Raw genomic sequence first — 19019 nt, 5'->3', positions numbered from 1 at the left:
ACCTTTAATTAAATTAAATTATATACTTGACTGTATAAAACAAATCACCTTCATAATACTTCCAAGACTCATACAATATATATATATATATATATATATATATATATATATATATATATATACACACATACACATATATATATATATATATACATACACATACACATATATTGTTACGAATTCGCGCCCCCGGCGTGCGATCGGCCGCGTACCTCTAATCGCAACCGCGTCGCCCACCGAACGGACAATTCAGTCGTGACCCTCCTGGAACTATCGCCAGAAACCAGTCCCGGGTGGGGGTTTAACCTCACCACAGCCCAGTCCGCATTCTAACCGCGCAAAATAGGGTCACTCGCCGAATATCGAAATACCTAAGTACTCACGTGCGGGTAACCTACCGAGGGGCCATACCTCGCCGCAGGTCGGCTTGGGACACGAATCGCTTAGTGGTCCGTTCCGTTCTACAGCGATAACCGAGCGGGTATTATCACCGACCTCGACGGATCCGATTCTCTTTACCAGGTGTTTCAAACCCAACTAATTATTCCACGATGCAAGATGGCATTTCCAATGGGGGAATGAGGACGCAACGAACGGGATACATTTCACACAAGCACATTTATTATAACACATGTATTCAGAAGCAAGGCAGTCATGCAATGTACAAGAAACAAATAGAAAGCGTTACCACCAAATACGAGCAATGAACAGTCACTTACACAGATCTACTTATCGGGACGCGGCACCACAGCAGTCGTATAAAAGCAAAAGAAAGACCTCCCCATAGGCAGGGAGGTAGACAGGGTCCGCGGACCTTTATGGCCGTGAGCCTTGGCTGACCGAGTAGGCCCACGAGACCGATGCAGGTTACCTGCCCCCCCCCCCCTCGGTGGTCGGCGAGTCGTGATGCCCCATCCCCACGGCAGCTAGCGTGGCCGCGCCTGATTCCGGGCCTCCCGCGTGGCCGGCAATCTCTCTCCGACGCTCCTCTCCCAGACGCGCAGGTTCGCACCACACAGCCCGTAGAGCTGCGCCTTCAGTCCGCATCTCTGATGCGTTGCCCGGACTCATCACCGGCCCGCGCCTCCAACAACAGGTCACTCCACAGGACCACCGGGAGACAGGGGAAGAAATCATGCACCACAGGGAGAACGCTGGAGCATGAACCAAGAAGAAGAGAGAAGCCCCAAGAGGGGGACCAGCGCCAACGAGACCAAGAATGAGAGGGAGGGAGAGAGAGAGAGGAGGGAGCCTCATGTGCGGTCCGCCTTAAATAGCGTGGGGCTCCGCCCTTCGCTCCACCCCATTTTCTGCTCCACCTTCTTTCGAGAAGCTTCTTCCAAAGAGGGGTTCCTCCCCTTTATCCACCCCACGCCGTGCATCCACCAATCGGGAGCGAGCGCCTCGCCGCTTCTCGTACCAGCCTTGGCGATGCAGAGGGGTGCGAAAACCCGCGCACTTGCGCAAGTTTCCTTGTCTGCGTTTTCACTCCGCGTGTTCGGACTCTTTTTGGCGCGAAAAGGGTCGTAGCGTGCTCTATCGGTCCAAAATAACGATAGAGAAAGAAAAACACTATCTCAAAGGGTCGCAGCCTGGTAAACACGAAGAGATCCCTCTAAACAACGGTGGGGAAACCTATCTAACACCAACTTAGCGGCATAAACTAATCTGAGGTCCTTTATGATGTATTGCGAATTTCCACAGCCGTACCACTACCCCCTCCCCTTTTTACAGACTCGTCCCGAGTCGTCAAATTTTCGTGTGCCATCATGTGTAAGTTCTCCCCTAGTACGATTTACCTTCGGATCCCTGAGTGCGACATTCAGGGTATTCATGTCCCAAAAATAAATAATCTACGGGCTGAGTAACTAACTAAACAAACCCACTCGTACAGACGACTTAACTAAATTGCCGGTGCTACGACTCACATGTCGGGGGCGCAAAACACATTTACAAGTACAACTTAACCTTCACCTAACAATTATACACTACACCATGGCCCAGGATTTATGGATTCTGCAGAAAAAGAAGCAAAAGTCACAAGCAGGGAGCCAGGCTGCTCAAGCGCAGTCCAAGGCCTCCCCCTTTTTAAATGAACGCAGTGAACAAAAGCGGTGCACGGGCCGCCAGTGCAGTCCCATGTTGCAGCTGCCAACAGGGCAGTCCCTGCAGTATGCGCGACGATCTGACGCAGCAAACAAACGTTACACGGGCTGCCAGTGCAGTCCCGTGATGTGGCTGCCTACAGGGCAGTCCTTGCAGCTTGCGCGATGATCCTGGCGCACATGGTAATGAACGGGGGGGGGGGATGCAAAACAGAACAGGGCAAAATGAACCAAGGGCAGCAGCATGGGGTCATGGCAGAGGCAGACAGGCAAGGCATGGCAAAACAAGGCCGTTGTAGCAAAACGGGCCGGCAGGTGAAGTGGCTGGCACAGGCCTTGTAGCAAACAGCCAGCAGACGATCCGACCGGCACAGGCCTTGCAGCAACAGCCAGCAGATGAACGACCGGCACAGGCCTTGCAGTAAACAGCCGGAAGACGAAGTGGCCTGCACCTTGCCTTGTTCAATGGAGGTTGGTGGAGGGAGTACCGTGGTGCTGGCCACTAGGAAGGTGGGCTCGGACCTACCTTTCTGTCTCCCTCCCAAACCTATCGCCTTTGCCTGTCTCTGTCCATACCCACTCCCTTAATTTGTAAAAACCCAATTTAGCCCCAACTTATTTTTTTCGTTTTATTTTTATTTTTACTTCCCCTGTAAAAATTTGTCTCCCTAACCCCCTTTATGGTCTCTGTTCGGCTAACCTATCCTGTCTCCGAGCCTACTCCCAACCCCTACGTTCCCTTCCTGGAGGGGAATAAGGGAGAACTAGCGTCCTGTGTCGAGGCCCAATCCAAGGCTCAGAATGGCCTCCTCAGATTTCAGCGATCTCATCCCAAAGTGGGTCCAGCAGCCCACAACGAGAGCGAAGGGATGGATGGTGCGGAGGGGTACACTTCCTAATCTACCCTAAGCATTTACCTGTTAACTACCCCAGGGCTTTCCAAAGCGCCTCTCGCTTAAACTATCGGTTCTATCAACCCAGATTCCCTGTGTTGGTGTCCTCGCAAATTTTGGGCCATGCCCCCCAATTTTCTTTCCGTGCCCTCACACGGTCTCATGGCTGGGACGCGTGGCTCCCTTGGCAGGAACTACCCTCTGCCGATTCTCCAACAATGGCACCCCCCGGGCACTACACTGCCTCCGTGCCTACCAGCTCCCTAAACACCGGGGAGTGCCCTCTCTGGCGACTCCCCTGAAACGTTCACGTGGCAGGCTGGCACCCTGGGCCCATTCCCTGGGTCGCTCGTGCCCAGTACACTGCCCCTGTGGCATATGGCGCCCCGGACCCCGCATCATGCGGGCCACCCATGCTCACTACGCTATCCCAGTCCCCACTGGACCCTTGGCCTACCGCGGCCGACTAGCCCGGTGCCCGGGGTACCCACTCAGCGATACTCACCATTCACAGCCACGCTCCCAGCCCGTCAACAGGGCTCCTGCACCCCTCCAAACGGGTTTCGAGCCTATACTCCCACCAACAGCAAAATGACCTCCATTTTGTCAATTTGACTAACCCCCGAACTCACTTTACACTGACCCTGGGGTCCCTTGGGCGGGAATCACTCCTCCCCCCAATCACTCATCGCACCATGCATTCCACATTCGCTCCATTCACTCAGGCCCGCTGGCCTCACTCACTCATCAAGTACATTTTCCATTCTCTCCCTTCTCTCACATCGCTGATCACTGCCATTCCTCTATCTGAAACCCTCAACTCACTCGTGCTCCCTCATCGTTCCTTAAACTAGTAGCACACACTACGTAGCTAAGCTACGTCCCCTCTGCACATCCAAAGTCTGTCACTGTCTCCAAATAATCCCATAAATCCATTTTCAAACCTAAATCTGAACTACAATCCCTCTAACTAATCCATTCCACGGGCCCCATGAGGACTTATCCCTGCCCCATGGAGCCGGTCGATCTATCACTAACCCTTCCCCCTAACTAGTTGTATCCTGTGCCCAGGCAGGGAGGGTCTTCTACCCCTTGCCCGGGAATCCTGTTCACCCAAAGCAAGACTTGCTCTTCTTTTTTTTCCTTTCATGCGCACCAGCGCGGAAACTCGCAACCTGCGCTTTGTCCCCGTGACATCATGGCAGCTGTTCGTGCACCTCGTCCCTTCTCGGACGGTACCATCCGGCAGGGATACCCTTCTGCCGGATTCCAACCCTACGTGCAGCCATGACATCACCCTGCGCATCAAAAAACAAGCCTCGTGTTTCGAGGGGTTCCCCACACGAACACATGTGCTCGCCCGTCGGAGCTTCACAGACACGCCCGTGTGGAGAACCCATCCGGTCCAAATCCGTTGTCCAGCCTACCTTCTGTCCGTCCACCGGATCGGCTAATCAACCGCGTGCGTTTACGGACCGAGTTTCACTCCCGCAGGCGCGCACATGGCGGCCTCGTGCGTACCACAGCACGGACCCCACACGCGCTGCCGTGCAAACCCGACACGGTCCCCAAAACAGCTACGGCCACTACCTGGCCTTTGTCCACTGTCAGGCTCCGTCGTAGTCTCACTCTCGCGCACAAACACCCACGTGCCACGACGCTCACCCACGTGCCACGACGCTCACCCACGTCGAGACGGCACTCTCGCGCACAAACTCCCACGTGCCACGACGCTCACACACGTCGAGACGGCACTCTCACTCGGGCACGCGGTTGCGTGTTCCCGCATGCCAGCTGCCATCTCCCTCACATACGTGGTTCCACTCACTCGCGGCCTTTCACTCACACACATGGTTCCATTCACACACGGCCGTTCACCCACACCTGTGGTTCCTTTCACACATGGTGCCTCAGTCCCTCATCCACACACGGCATGCTGGGAGGCACACACCTCAGCCCACTCGCAACCTCGCACACCATTTTCCTCACACACGCGGTCCCTTTGACACACAAGCGCGCGTTGCAGCAAACATTTCGCTACACTCGTGAACACACACACAGAAACAATCGCGCTGGGGATTAGCGCCACCACAAGGGGTTCCGGGGCCTTCACACCCCCCAAGCTCCGTGTGCACCCATCCACAGCACTCGCCCCCTCTAACTCGTTCGGCACGACCAGACCCACCTGGTCGTGAACCGCTTCAAGGGGGCATATTCCCTCCCCTCGTTCCTGAAAGAGACGATCCAGCTGCTTGCACCGGGTCACGAGACATTCTGCCAGCTCGCCCCCATTATCCTCCACTACCTCCGTGTGTGTGCTCGTCCTTAACCCCGTCCAATTCACCCTCTATCTCCCGTGACTAGTCACCGGCCCGCGGCTCCTACAACAGGTCGCTCCACAGGACCACCAGGAGACAGGGGAAGAAATCCTGCACCACAGGGAGAACACTGGAGCATGAACCAAGAAGAAGAGAGAAGCCCCAAGAGGTGTACCAGCGCCAACGAGACCAAGAACGAGAGGGAAGGAGAGAGAGAGAGAGAGGAGGGAGCCTCGCATGCGGTCCGCCTTAAATAGCGCGGGGCTCCGCCCTTCGCTCCACCCCGTTTTCGGCTCCACCTTCTTTCGAGAAGCTTCTTCCAAAGAGTGGTTCCTCCCCTTTATCCACCCCACGCCGTGCATCCACCAATCGGGAGCGAGCGCCTCACCGCTTCTCGTGCCAGCCTTGGCGCCGCAGAGGGGTGCGAAAACCCGTGCACTAGCGCAGGTTTCCTTGTCTGCGTTTTCACTCCGCGTGTTCGGACTCCTTTTTGGCGCGAAAAGGGTCGTAGCACGCTCTGTCGGTCCCAAATAACGATAGAGAACGAAAAACACTATCTCAAAGGGTCGCAGCCTGGTGAACACGAAGAGATCCCTCTAAACAACGGTGGGGACACCTATCTAACACCAACTTAGCGGCATAAACTAATCTGAGGTCCTTTCTGATGTATTGCGAATTTCCACAGCCATAACAATATATATATATATATATATATATATATATATATATATATATATATATATATATAGTAGCATGAGAGGGCGTGGTACATGTACCGGGGTAAAGAGGAGGCCGCCATAATGGCTACATCCCATCCTGATTACCTCTGCCACGGAATGTGGACAAAGGTTATGTGTTTACACCTGTCTGTCTTTTTGTTTGGCTGTGAACAGGACAGAGATGGCGACTCAGAATCGAGTCACAAATTTTATGACTTGCGACTTGACTTGAGATTTGGCCTCGACTTGAGGACTTGAGAATTCCTCAAAGAATTGAGACTCGCCTTGAGCTTTTAGACTTTTTTGACAATGACGATGAATGAATGGACACGATATATATATATATATATATATATATATATATATATATACATATATATATATACATATATATATATACATATATATATATACATATATATATATACATATATATATATACATATATATATATACATATATATATATATATATATATATATATATATATATATATATATATATATATATATATATATATATATATATATATATATATATATATATATATATATATATATATATATATATATATATACATACATACACATACACATAATCAGTGATGTGTTTGTTTATAAATATAATCACATCCAACCAGATATCGAATGAAAATTAGTCACAAAGAACACTGGAGTCGCGTGCCAAAGGGAGCACAAACTCGGTAGATGGATCGCGCTGAGCTTAGAAAAGGTATTACTTAGGGTTAGGTATTAATCACGAACCATCCATATTCTGAGGGGAAGTACCAAGATTAATGATACGCAAAAGACGAAAGAACCGTGCTGACAGTACCGATCACACACATTAAAAAAAGTTATTATTTCAACCAGTTGTTCCAACTAAACTAATGGCATCTTTATACTGTATATAAAAGTGAAAAACATGATCCATGAAGCCGTCCATCCAGATTCTATTAATTGCATTGTGTTTGAACGTCCGTCACATTCTGACTACACATACATACGATTGGAATGTACCTTTAAAATTTTTAGACCCCTGAGACTGATAAGACCCTTAAAAACCCTTAAACCCCAGGACATTTAAGACCCCTTTTACCTTTACGATCGTTTTGACACTTTTCGATCCCTTAAGTCCCTTAACACCATCAAGAGTTTTTGACCACTTGGACCTTTTTAGACCCTTTTTCCATGTTTGAGAGATGAGACCATTTTGAGCTCTGAGACACGAACTACGATTGGAACATACCCTTTAGAGTTTGACCTTTAGACCGTCTATAACCTTTTAAGCACACCACACAAACATCTGTCATCTTCTTGCACAACACAGACTATACTTTTTTCAGCTAGTGGTACACAAACTCAACCCACCCAGGGAGTGGGTACTCTGCTAGTCATCTATAAAACAGACAATGTCTGAAATGTGTGTGTGTGTGTGTGTGTGTGTGTGTGTGTGTGTGTGTGTGTGTGTGTGTGTGTGTGTGTGTGTGTGTGTGTGTGTGTGCGCTCCATAACTCCAAAACCATGAAACCTATCAGCCTGAAACTTTGCATGCATACCAAGGGAACTAACTCCAAGGAAGTACAAGAGTGAAAATTGGGTGTTTGGGTTAAATAAAACACCCATTTAAGATTAACAGCCTTATTTAATTATATCCTTTATCAGGCGCATCCTCAGACACCTCACTCTCAATGGGGTATTGAAGGGCATCCTGGGTAACCTCGCTGAGGACTTAAATCGCCATTTTGATCGGTCCACTCAACAATGCCTCGAGTTGAAAGAGGCCGCAATGGTTTATCAACGATAAAGTGCTCAAAATGTTGTTTTTTTGCCACTTTCCTCAGTGATATCGAATGCTTGATCTTCATCACTTTTGTAAGTGTTTTAGTTTTCAAATTAGGAGCTTGGAACAATTTCATGCATTATATTATGTGATTTTCCATGATCTACTCTCACAGACTATTTCAAGTATATAATTAAAATATAATTTGACTTTTGAGGATTGGATCACATTGACAAAACTCAAAATCTGGAGTGAAATATGAAATTGTTAAGAAATCGGCGGTTTCGTTTTTTGCCATTACGAATCATCTTACTATCGCTTGCCAAGCCAGCCATTCCTTATCAACCATTTAATTAGAGCGCTTGCTTGAGTGCTTAAGCCACTTGCCGAGCACCCACCATTATTACATTCCGCTATTACAGTCAATAGTGGACCAGTTCGTGTCCTGATGGGGATGTACAGTCGGCAGTTGCTACAAGGTAGAGGTACATATGAGGAGATTTGGATCTGTAACGAGGATTCTCCATGGGTGTGTGTGCATGCCTACATGCTTGGTTACGAGCGCCGTTGTGGAAAAGTTTCGTCCCATATTGAATGATGGGTGGTGGAGGTTTTAACTTTTAACCTCAGCAGCGTACGAGCAATCATGTTTTCCTTTGTCCTCATGACTGTTTCGAAAGCAATTCGTTATTTTATATGACTCGGGTGTGCTTTACAAAGGTTATGTTGTTTCTCTTCGTGGGTTTCAAAGCAAAATTTATTTGATAACACCCGATTTCCGAGCCGTTTACCGGATGAACATGTTTTCTACGTTACAGAGCCAATGTTTTTTCCACCCGTCACACAATGATTGGCAGCACATCTCTTTGAAACGTCTATAATGCAGCACTGGTTTTTTATTTGTTCATTGAAATTCCCCCAAAACAAGGGTGAAAGAGACTCAATCTTTTTGAATTGTATACAGCACGTACTGGAGTCAGTAATCACACTGACTCCAATCAACCGATTACCAACAAATTGCCGATATTGGCCAAGCACACATATATATATATATATATATATATATATATATATATATATATATATATATATATATATATATATATATATATCGGAGAGAATATTATAGAGGCCTCGGCCCGGTGACTGTCAACCAGACAAAGATTACATGGTCATCATCAGTTAAATATCAAACGGAGTCACCGATCTGAATTTATTGCTTATTTGCCCTCATCAGGATGGTATACCGATAAATATCCAACCAATGATGACCATAATCGTCATCTATACATCAGACACTTCCTGACTGTTATGGTGAGCATCGCCGCGGATTATGTCTCACGGTAAAACCACATAATCTGCACAGAACAACCATCTGTCTGCCACCCAGACGATTGTTCCCACTAATGCAAACCATTCAACCAGAAGGCACATGATGTGATCAGTGGTAAAATTGAAACATGTGGAGTGTGACGAGCACTCCCCCGATCCCCATTGGACACAGTCTGACACCATCTATGCAGAATCCTTTTGATGAGACAGTATGAATCGTAATCAACACTGCACCGCACATCTGCCTTCCCTTCCCCCACCCCTCCTTTCTCACATATATATATATATATATATATATATATATATATATATATATATATATATATATATATATATATATATATATATATATATATATATATATATATATATCCTCCCCCACCCCCCCTATTATTACCATCAGCGAAGCGATGGGTGGCATTTGCTAGTAATGAATAAAAATGTGATTTCCGAGTGCAAGTGTACGCCCATTGATTATATTTGCTTTTACTTGTCTGAAATGGCAAGAAAGCAATCTCTTGCTCTCGTCTTTCCAGTGTGGCTTTTGCAATCAGTCTTTGTGGATCTTCCCATAGGCATTTCAGGAACATGGGATCATTCTCCTTTGGTGAAGTGGTCAATACTTTAGAGAACACCATCCTGACACACATTCAGTTTCATTTTAAAATGAAGGAAATCGTCCCTATATTTTAACGTAAATGTAACAAAACCTGGTGTTTTTAAATTGGCCGAATGCAAAGTCATTGCCCCTTGCATTGCAGAGGTGCATTGGTGACTTGCACGCATCCTGCATATTTTTTTTTTTTTGTCGGTAGCTTGACAAATGTATTTTTCAAGGATACATTAGCTCGCCCAAGTTTTGTAATGAAATAAAGTAATACAGTCAAAGTTCACCAACCGGATAGTTATTCGAAGTCGAGATCTGTTCACGACTTTGGAAATTCTCCTTTCTCATTTAATGAACTATAATTTGTACCAAGATGCAACCACTGCTTTGATTTTAGAAAAAAAAAAACATAAGGGCAGTACCCCTGGACACTCACCTGATAGTGGCTGGATAAGATAACCAGGCAACCGCCGGTTGGCGTGGATGACCCACAAAGTATATAATGGAGAAGAAAGTAAATACTGATGGATTTTTTTTGCCATGAACAAACCTTGGTACATCAGAAGTGATAAAGGTTGTGGTCAGGGTTCATTGAAATTGCGTGTGTGGTTTCAGAGAAAAAAGTAAATACATATTTTGGGGGGAACCCCCCCCCCCTGCAAACCCGTTCAACCCCAATTTTTTTTAAAGCCATGAACAATCTTTGGTACGTCACGGGTGATTAAAGTTGTCGAGTTTTATCAGAATTGCATGTGTTGTTTCTGAGAAGAAAGCAAATACCTATTTTGTGGGGCAACCCCCATAGGGCCCGATTAATTTTTTTATTATTATTATTATTTTTAATGTCATGAACAAAGTTTGGTACCTACACAATGATGAATGGTGTGGTGAAGTTTCATCTAAACCATAGGTGTAGTTTCTGAGAAGTTGCAAGTATTTGTGGACGGACGGAAGGACGGACGACATGCCATCCCATAAGCTTCCAAGAACTACATTCCAGGTGAGCTAGAAATGAGTCACAGCATAAATAGAAGGATTATTTAATTAATCCAACTACCTACCTCTCTGACATATAAAGATGCACAGGAGGGAACAAGGCAGTTATGGGGGAAAAAAATAATCAAAGTCAGGGAAAGGAAGGGGATGGGGGTGAGGCGGAGGGAATAGGGTTTCAAACATTCCACCATTTTTGCTGAATAAAGATTGATTGCGCCATCTCGTAGTTGGTTCCTTCCAAAGTGAACCTCGAGTACAATTTTACAGTAAAGTGAATAATTGGGATGAAGCGGGTCAAAATGGCGTGCTATTTCTCGACTGCTAGGTCAAGGCAACAAACTGCATAGTTATCTCGTGGTGCGTCACAAAAATAATTACATGGAAATGCACGTTATCTTTTCACTTTATGATAAGAAACACAATCTTAAAAATATATATATTTTTTTATGGGACTGGGTGTTCTTTGTCCAGCACTCAAACTGCTGCTTGGAATTTTTGAAAGAGCTTACTCCGACAGCTTAACAGATTACATTATTCCATGAAAATTCCAAACTCTGTTAAACTTGCGATAAAGTATCAGGTTTGTAACAAATACTGTTACATATGCCCATTGCACAAGAAGCCTCACCTTTACGGGTCTTGAGGTAATGATTTGTTGCAATGGAAATGACAATGAGGATGATAAGGAAGATGATGAGAGCTCCAGCAACCAGCGGCCATTTATATGAAGGGGTGGATACTGAAGTTTGGGAGTAGAAGAGAAAAACAAAAGTTAATGTTTCATTTTATTAACCTGCGTGAGCAAAGTGAAAAGCAGAGTTAAGCATTTGGTTCACTCTGTCTGTCTGTCCTGTCTGTCGAGAGACGTCAGTTTATGGTCGAGGAACAACTTGACTTCAACTGAATGTTATATTTTGACCACAAATCTGAATATGAACCTACAGTTTTTTTGTATACATAGTCAAGGCTCGTGGAAGAGCTAGTACTGGTACACTAAACGGATCAGGATGAAACAGGGCAAAAGGAACAGCAGAGAGGGAGAGATTCACGGGCGAAGAAAAGATCGAGGTTTTGGCTGGGGGAAGATAAGAGGAGGTGGTGAATGGCTGTTTTGAAGGCCTGGGGGGAAGATTGAGATTGAAAACAGTGTGGGAGTTTATTTCAAAGGTGGGGAAAAAAAGAGGAATGAAAGAGTGAAGGTGAGCAGTGATTCATGGTTTTGGTAGTTTTACCAGAGGGTGGTTGCTGGCGGACCTTGAGCGCCCTGCGGAAATATGGGGGGGGGAGGCATATCGCAGACAGAGCAGGGGGGGGGAGAGATCGGAGAGGAGACGGTGGAAGACACAAAGACCACCGACCTGCCTGTGGTGAGAGAGCGAGAGGCCCAAAGACTCAGCCTTACCACGGGAGATGCCAATGATCCGAAATGCCTTGGTTTGCACAGCGTAAAGCCGAGAAAGGTGGGAGGCAGGAGCACCAGCCCAGAGGGGAGAGCAGTACTCCATCAGGCTGTGGATGAAAGCTTTGCAAGTGGTCAGGAGCTCAGGTGGGCAGAGGAAGGACTTTGCACGGTGGAGGATTCCCAGTTGGCAACTGGCTTTGGCGGCCAGGTTGGAAATGTGGCTTTCCCAGGAAAGATCATGGCAGCTAGTGAGACCCAGAAGCTTGAAAGAAAGGACTTCTTCCAGAGGATTGTTGAGAAAGTATATGGGGGGGGGGGGTTGGGGTTCCAAATGGTCCTTTCAGAGAGACAGTGAGAGTGTGAGATTTGTCTGCATTGAAAGACATGTTCCACGTGTTGGACCAGTTTGTGATTTTACCCAGATCTGCAATGAGTGAAGAAGCTGCTGCTTGCCAGTCTGTGGGATGACAGATGATATGGCAGAGGGTGGAGTCATCAGCAAAGAGATAAAGAGGATTTTCCAGAGAGTCGGAGAGATCGTGGATGTAAACCAAAGAAGGAAGAGGGCCTGGAATGCTGCCTTGAGGAACTCCAGCCTGGACAGGAAGAGGGGATGAGAGAACTCGATTTAGGGCCACACGTTGGCTGCGACAGGTGAGGATGTCTGCGAGCCACGAGTGGAGATGGTGGTGGTCGTATGGCAGCTTAGCTGCCAGGGTAGCTATCATTTCTTGAAACGTGACTGTGTCGCTGATGCAGTGCCCCTCTACCAGTACACACACTGGAACTGGTACTCATTTCGCCAACCTCGGAAGGATGACAGGCTGAGTCAACCCCCTGGTGTATCAATTCAGCGGCCGACGGGGCTTGAACTCAGGACACTAGGATCCCAAGCCGCCACCGCAACCACTGGGCCAACACCAGGCTATGAGTGGAGATGTCCTTGGATACCATTGGAAGAGAGTTTGGTGAGTAGGGCAGGGTGCCAGACTGTGTCAAAAGCACGTGATATGTCCAGGGATACGGCTTTGATTTCATGTCCGACATTGAGTACCTCCATCCATTGTTGGGAGAGCAGAAGCAGAATATCCAGGGTAGAGTGACCTGGTCTGAAACCAAATTGATGATCGGAAATCAAGCCATTGGAGAAGAGGAAGGATTTAATGTCTGAAGTGATGATGGATTCCATAACCTTACTGATGATTGGGAGAAGGCTGATTGGTCTGTAGTTGCAAGGATCTGTTTTTGCACCTTTTTATGCAGAGCGGTAATGTTTGCTGATTTCCAAGCAGATGGCAGATGAACTTGAGCAAATGAGAGGGTGAATAGAACAGAGAGAGGGTGAGCAAGAGCAGAGGAGCAGGTTTTTAGGACACGTGGGCTGATGCCGTCTGGACAGGTTGCAGAATCTGAGTTGAGGTATAATAGCAAGCTCTCCACGTTGTCAGAGGAAAAGGACAGAATCCAGGGACAGTTGGGTGCGACTGGGTAAGGTGGGTACAGAAAGTGATTGGTTTCGGACACAATATTTAGATGCAAACACCGAGTTTAGGCATTCAGCCTTTTCATGTGCGGTATCAGCAGTGCGGCCATTTGAGTTAAGGGAGGGGATGGAGGGGGAACATACACCAGAAACAGATTTGATTAGATGCCACCAGGATTTGGAGGAGGGAGAGAGGTTTGAGAGTTCAGACTTGAGATGAGAAAGATGTTTTCTGGCTCTCCTGAGGGTAGATACACACTTGTTCTGAGCTTTATGGAAGGAACTGAGATTACACTCAGTTGGCTTTGCTTTCCATGAGGCAAAGGCAAGTTGTTTCTTGACAACTGAAGACGATAGGGGATAAATATGTGCATGAGAGAGCGTAAGTTTCTTTGAAAGAATTCCCAGGATGAGTTGATGGTGAAGAAAGGAGTGATGGGACACCAGTCTAAAAGTTTGATGGTTGCTCGGAGACCCTGCCAGTCAGCCCGAGTGATATGCCAGAATCTACGGCGTTGAGGTGGTTCTCTTATAACATCCAGAAAGATGTAAAGAGAGGGTTCCATGACATTGGAGTGTATAAGCCTCTTCTCTTCGTGGAGCAGATGGAATGGGTTTGTTCGTACATGGCATAGCACTTGGTGGATGTTTGTGGGGTGGTGTATTGTGGAGAGGGGGGAGGGGCCAGGATTGTTCAGCATATCCTCACCTTCTCCCTCCCCCCTTTCATCTTCTCCCCCAACATCCCCCCCCCACCCCACCCCATATAGTGCAACAGCAGATCCTCCCATCTCCCTTCTATAGTGGCAAACCTGTAAACGATTATTTTTTGTAAATTCTGCAACTTCACTTCTCAATAATATTCATGGAATTAACTATAAAGTCCTTTCTCCCAAATCAATGAACTTACCTAATTAAAACTAATGTTAGAATTGAGAAGCTTATCAAATGCTCTACAGTTTATACCGAACAGTAAAACATTACAAACATTGTACACACCATCAAACAGTAATATCAGAAACATGTGACTGTCACACAAAAATGACATTTTTCAAATCCCTCCACCCCCAGCTCCCCCCAACCACACACTGCATGTGTAATATGCGGTTGGCCCTTATGTAACGATCAAACCTTCAAGGAAACTTGGGGAAACAAAATTGCTCCCACATAATCAATCTTTCATTTCAATTTAAAAACTCAAATCAATTTTACATTGGCATTTCGTTTCCCTCCTTGATATGCTTACCTTCTGAAGTTGTTTCAACCACCCTTGGAAAGTCTGAAAGTAGAAAGAAAAAAAAACACAGGTTCAAGGCAGGGTGGCATTATCTCCGGTCTGCGGCGGCCCGCTGTCCATCTCGCACGATGGTCGACCACTCATCTAACTTACCAGAAGCAGAAACGTTCAGAGTGGCTCTGGTTTCTCCAAGTCCATTCCGAGAGATACAGACATAAAGCCCAGTGTTGGACATGGACAGATTTGACAAGACCAGGTAGTTGGACATTGTTGAAAAATTGGAAAAAGATTTATCATCACGAAACCACCGTGGAGGAGATGGCCTGGGGTGAGGTGAGGGGTGGAATACATGGTGAACTAAATTATATATATATATATATGTGTATATATATATATATATATATATATATATATATATATATATATATATATATATATATATATATATATATATATATATATATATATATATATATATATGTATATATGTATATATATATATATATATGTATATATGTATATATATATATATGTATATATATATATATATATATATGTATATATATATATATGTATATATGTATATATATATATATGTATATATATATATATGTATATATGTATATATATATATATATATATATATATATATATATATATATATATATATATATATATATATATATATATATATATGTATATATATATATATATATATATATATTACACACACTCACACACTCACACTCTTTTGATTTTAATTTTCTCCCTCACTTAAAACACGACAAACTTATTCCCGCAGTGCTTTGCACACTTATCTGTCCCTCGTTCCATTTATCCTTGAGACTCTTACTACTCATCAATCCGAGACACTGACTCGTTCTTGTATCACCGACACATTCATTGCTACATCGTCCCACAATTCCTCTTGTCCAGTTCATAATTGCACTCATTTATTGCCATGTCTTTCTCTCCCAAACCCACCCACACAAACAAACTCTGCTCGTGCTCATAAATTCCCCTCTAACCTTGGCCGTCCCTTTGCTCTGCATTCATACTTCAGCTCCTCTCCCTCAGACGAGCCGTCTACCTTCGAGATCTCTAGCTCTGGAGGATCTGGAAATTGGAGTCAAAAAGATGAAAGGTTCTGTATTTATAATCACTGAACAGTTCAAGCTGTATTGCAGTGAATGAGTCATGATGTCAGACATCACACTTACACTCAACTAACAAAGTCCAGTTTGTCCGCAGCACACCGGTGATGTGATTCACAACACATGTTGCGTGACGTCCATCATCCCGACGATCGACCAGGATCCTGACACTGCTGCCGACCATGCCATTCATATATACGTGGGTCGTCTCATCTGGAGATGGGAGCAAGGAAATGGAAACCAAAATAAGGAAATGAGATGTTATGGCAACCATCACATACTAACAAGATCCAACGTAAACTACCAGGGAAATGAATAGCTCACTTCGAAGCTGTCGCTCATCATTTATCCAATATATTGTTGCGGCTGGACGGCCTGGTTTGCTGGTGCACAAAAGTTCCATCGATTCGTTTTCCCTGATTGGCTTCTCAGGGCCACTCACAACTGGTTGGCTTGGAGGTACTTTTCAAGTGTTAGACGATGAGAGTTTGGAGCAGATGTGGAACATAGGAAAGGTCGATGGGGGGAAAAAAAACAAAGGGTTGGATAAAGAACAAGGTAAGAGTTTTCTTTTTGATCTTTAAACAAGAGCCAGCCTCCACATTTATACGAGGCATACGTGAATGAAACACATTTGCCAATTGAATCACAAATGGTAACCATGTGTTCAGCGATTCAAACACTCGGATCTTGAAGAAACGATAGAGCAATAAAGCTTGCAATTTCGGAATAGCATCACATCAATGGCAAAAGTGCATTCGTAAATGAAGCAACGGCGTGGTGCTCGTCATCTCTCAAGGACCTGCAACGCCAGTACTTGAAGCTTGCTGCATCAGAAACATACAGGACAGGATCCAGCTACAAATAAAACACAAGATTTGTCAACATGTATGGGAACTGTGCCGAGGAACTCAGCACATTCGAGAGGGACACACTGGTGCCCTTCCACCACCAAAACCTGTTACTTAAGAATACAACAAAACAATTTCATTTGTAACTGGAGGGGAGCACTCGGGAGAGTGCAAAACCTCCGCCGCCAATACTGCTGGGTCACTTAAGTGAACCTTATATCTTATTCATTAAATATGATGTCAACAGTGCTGACAGAGTTATAGTTCTTTTCTCCAACATTTTTTTTTTGGGGGGGGGGGGGTTGGAAATCACTTAAAACATGTAGAAATGCAAAAAAAAGAAATCGAAATTGTTTAAAAAAAAAGTTGTAAGAAATATTTTTTTCTCTAACAATTTTTTTTGGGGGGGAGAGGTTGGAAATCACTTAAAATATGTAGAAATGCAAAAAAAAAAATTTTCTCTCTAAATTTTTTTTTGGGGGGGGGGGATGGAAATCACTTAAAACATGTAGAAATGCAAAAAAAAAATCTTTTTCTCTAACAATTTTTTGGGGGGGGGTTGGAAATCACTTAAAATATGTAGAAATGCAAAAAAAATTTTCTCTAAATTTTTTTGGGGGGGGTTGGAAATCACTTAAAACATGTAGAAATGCAAAAAAAAAATCTTTGGGGGGGGGGAGTTGGAAATCACTTAAAACATGTAGAAATGCAAAAAAAAGAAATCGAAATTTTGTTTAAAAAAAAGTTGCAAGAAATATTTTTTCTCTAACAATTTTTTTTGGGGGGGGGGGGCGGGGGAGGTTGGAAATCACTTAAAATTTGTAGAAATGCAAAAGAAAAGAAATCGAAATTTTGTTTAAAAAAAAGTTGTAAGAAATATTTTTTTCTCTAACAATTTTTTTTTGAGGGGGGGAGGTTGGAAATCACTTAAAATATGTAGAAATGCAAAAAAAAATTTTTCTCTCAATTTTTTTTGGGGGGGGTTGGAAATCACTTAAAACATGTAGAAATGCAAAAAAAAAATCTTTTTCTCTAACAATTTTTGGGGCGGGGGGGTTGGAAATCACTTAAAACATGTAGAAATGCAAAAAAAAGAAATCGAAATTTTGTTTAAAAAAAAGTTGCAAGAAATATTTTTTCTCTAACAATTTTTTGGGGGGGCAGGGGAGGTTGGAAATCACTTAAAATATGTAGAAATGCAAAAATAAAGAAATCGAAATTTAAAAAAAAAAGTTGTAAGAATTATTTTTTTCTCTAACAATTTCTTTTTTTGGGGGGGGGGGTTGGAAATCACTTAAAACATGTAGAAATGCAAAAAAAAAAATCTTTTTCTCTAACAATTTTTTTTGGGGGGGGGGGTTGGAAATCACTTAAAACATGTAGAAATGCAAAAAATATATTTTTGGGGGGGTTGGAAATCACTTAAAACATGTAGAAATGCAAAAAAAAAAAAAAAAAAAAAAAATCGAAATTTTGTTAAAAAAAAAAGTTGCAAGAAATATTTTTTCTCTAACAATTTTTTTGGGGGGGAGCGGGGGAGGTTGGAAATCACTTAAAATATGTAGAAATGCAAAAAAAATTTTTTTTTCTCTAACTTTTTTTGGGGGGGGGCAAATCCAAAATTTAATGGCATGATCCTTGGACCATACCTAACCCCCCCCCCCCCCACCAAGTTTCGTCGAAATCCGTCGAGTTTTTTCCATAATACTGTTCACAAACAAAACAAACAAACAAACAGAAAGGGGTGAAAACAGTAACCTCCATCCATCTTCGAAGATGGCGGAGGTTAACTAGAACGACGGCACTCAGTGGGACGCATACCTCCGCCAGGCTGGACAGTTTACATTTTGTGTCCCACTGATGGTCTGGATGCAGATCCGGACTATTCATCCTTGTCACACACCAAATTCTAAATCGGCTTGCTCTCGTCACCGACCCAACTCATCCACCAAGTTTTGAAATATCGTGCGATACAGGGAGTCCTCAACTTACGAACGGGTTGCATTCCGAACAATCGTTCTTAAAATCAGAACTCGATTTCTCATCGACTCTGTGATAAAGTGTTTCAGTTCCACAACCAAGCCGAGAGAGCCTATTTAACACATAAGCTAAAATATTACACATTTGCAAAAAATGATAG

The 19019-nt window shown here is 44.4% G+C and overlaps 1 protein-coding gene across 2 annotated transcripts in view; it reads right to left on the bottom strand.

Moving 5' to 3' along the window:
* LOC147008690 (cell adhesion molecule 3-like) overlaps positions 1–19019 on the bottom strand; it is a 58485-nt gene that overhangs the window by 16401 nt on the left and 23065 nt on the right. For both annotated transcript variants that reach the window (XM_085863469.1, XM_085863468.1), the window contains exons 4-9: positions 16353–16490; positions 16095–16241; positions 15903–15990; positions 15028–15197; positions 14884–14916; positions 11381–11491 (exon numbers count right to left, since the gene is read on the bottom strand). In XM_085863469.1, coding sequence (XP_085719595.1) covers positions 11381–11491; positions 14884–14916; positions 15028–15197; positions 15903–15990; positions 16095–16241; positions 16353–16490 — 687 coding nt within the window. The remainder of the gene's footprint in view (positions 1–11380; positions 11492–14883; positions 14917–15027; positions 15198–15902; positions 15991–16094; positions 16242–16352; positions 16491–19019) is intronic.

Source organism: Eptatretus burgeri, chromosome 18 (genome assembly GCF_056783735.1).
Source record: "Eptatretus burgeri isolate ZD-2024b chromosome 18, Ebu_testis_v1, whole genome shotgun sequence".
In the NCBI taxonomy this organism is placed as follows: Eukaryota; Metazoa; Chordata; class Myxini; order Myxiniformes; family Myxinidae; genus Eptatretus; species Eptatretus burgeri.
This window is presented reverse-complemented; position numbering and strand designations above follow the sequence as displayed.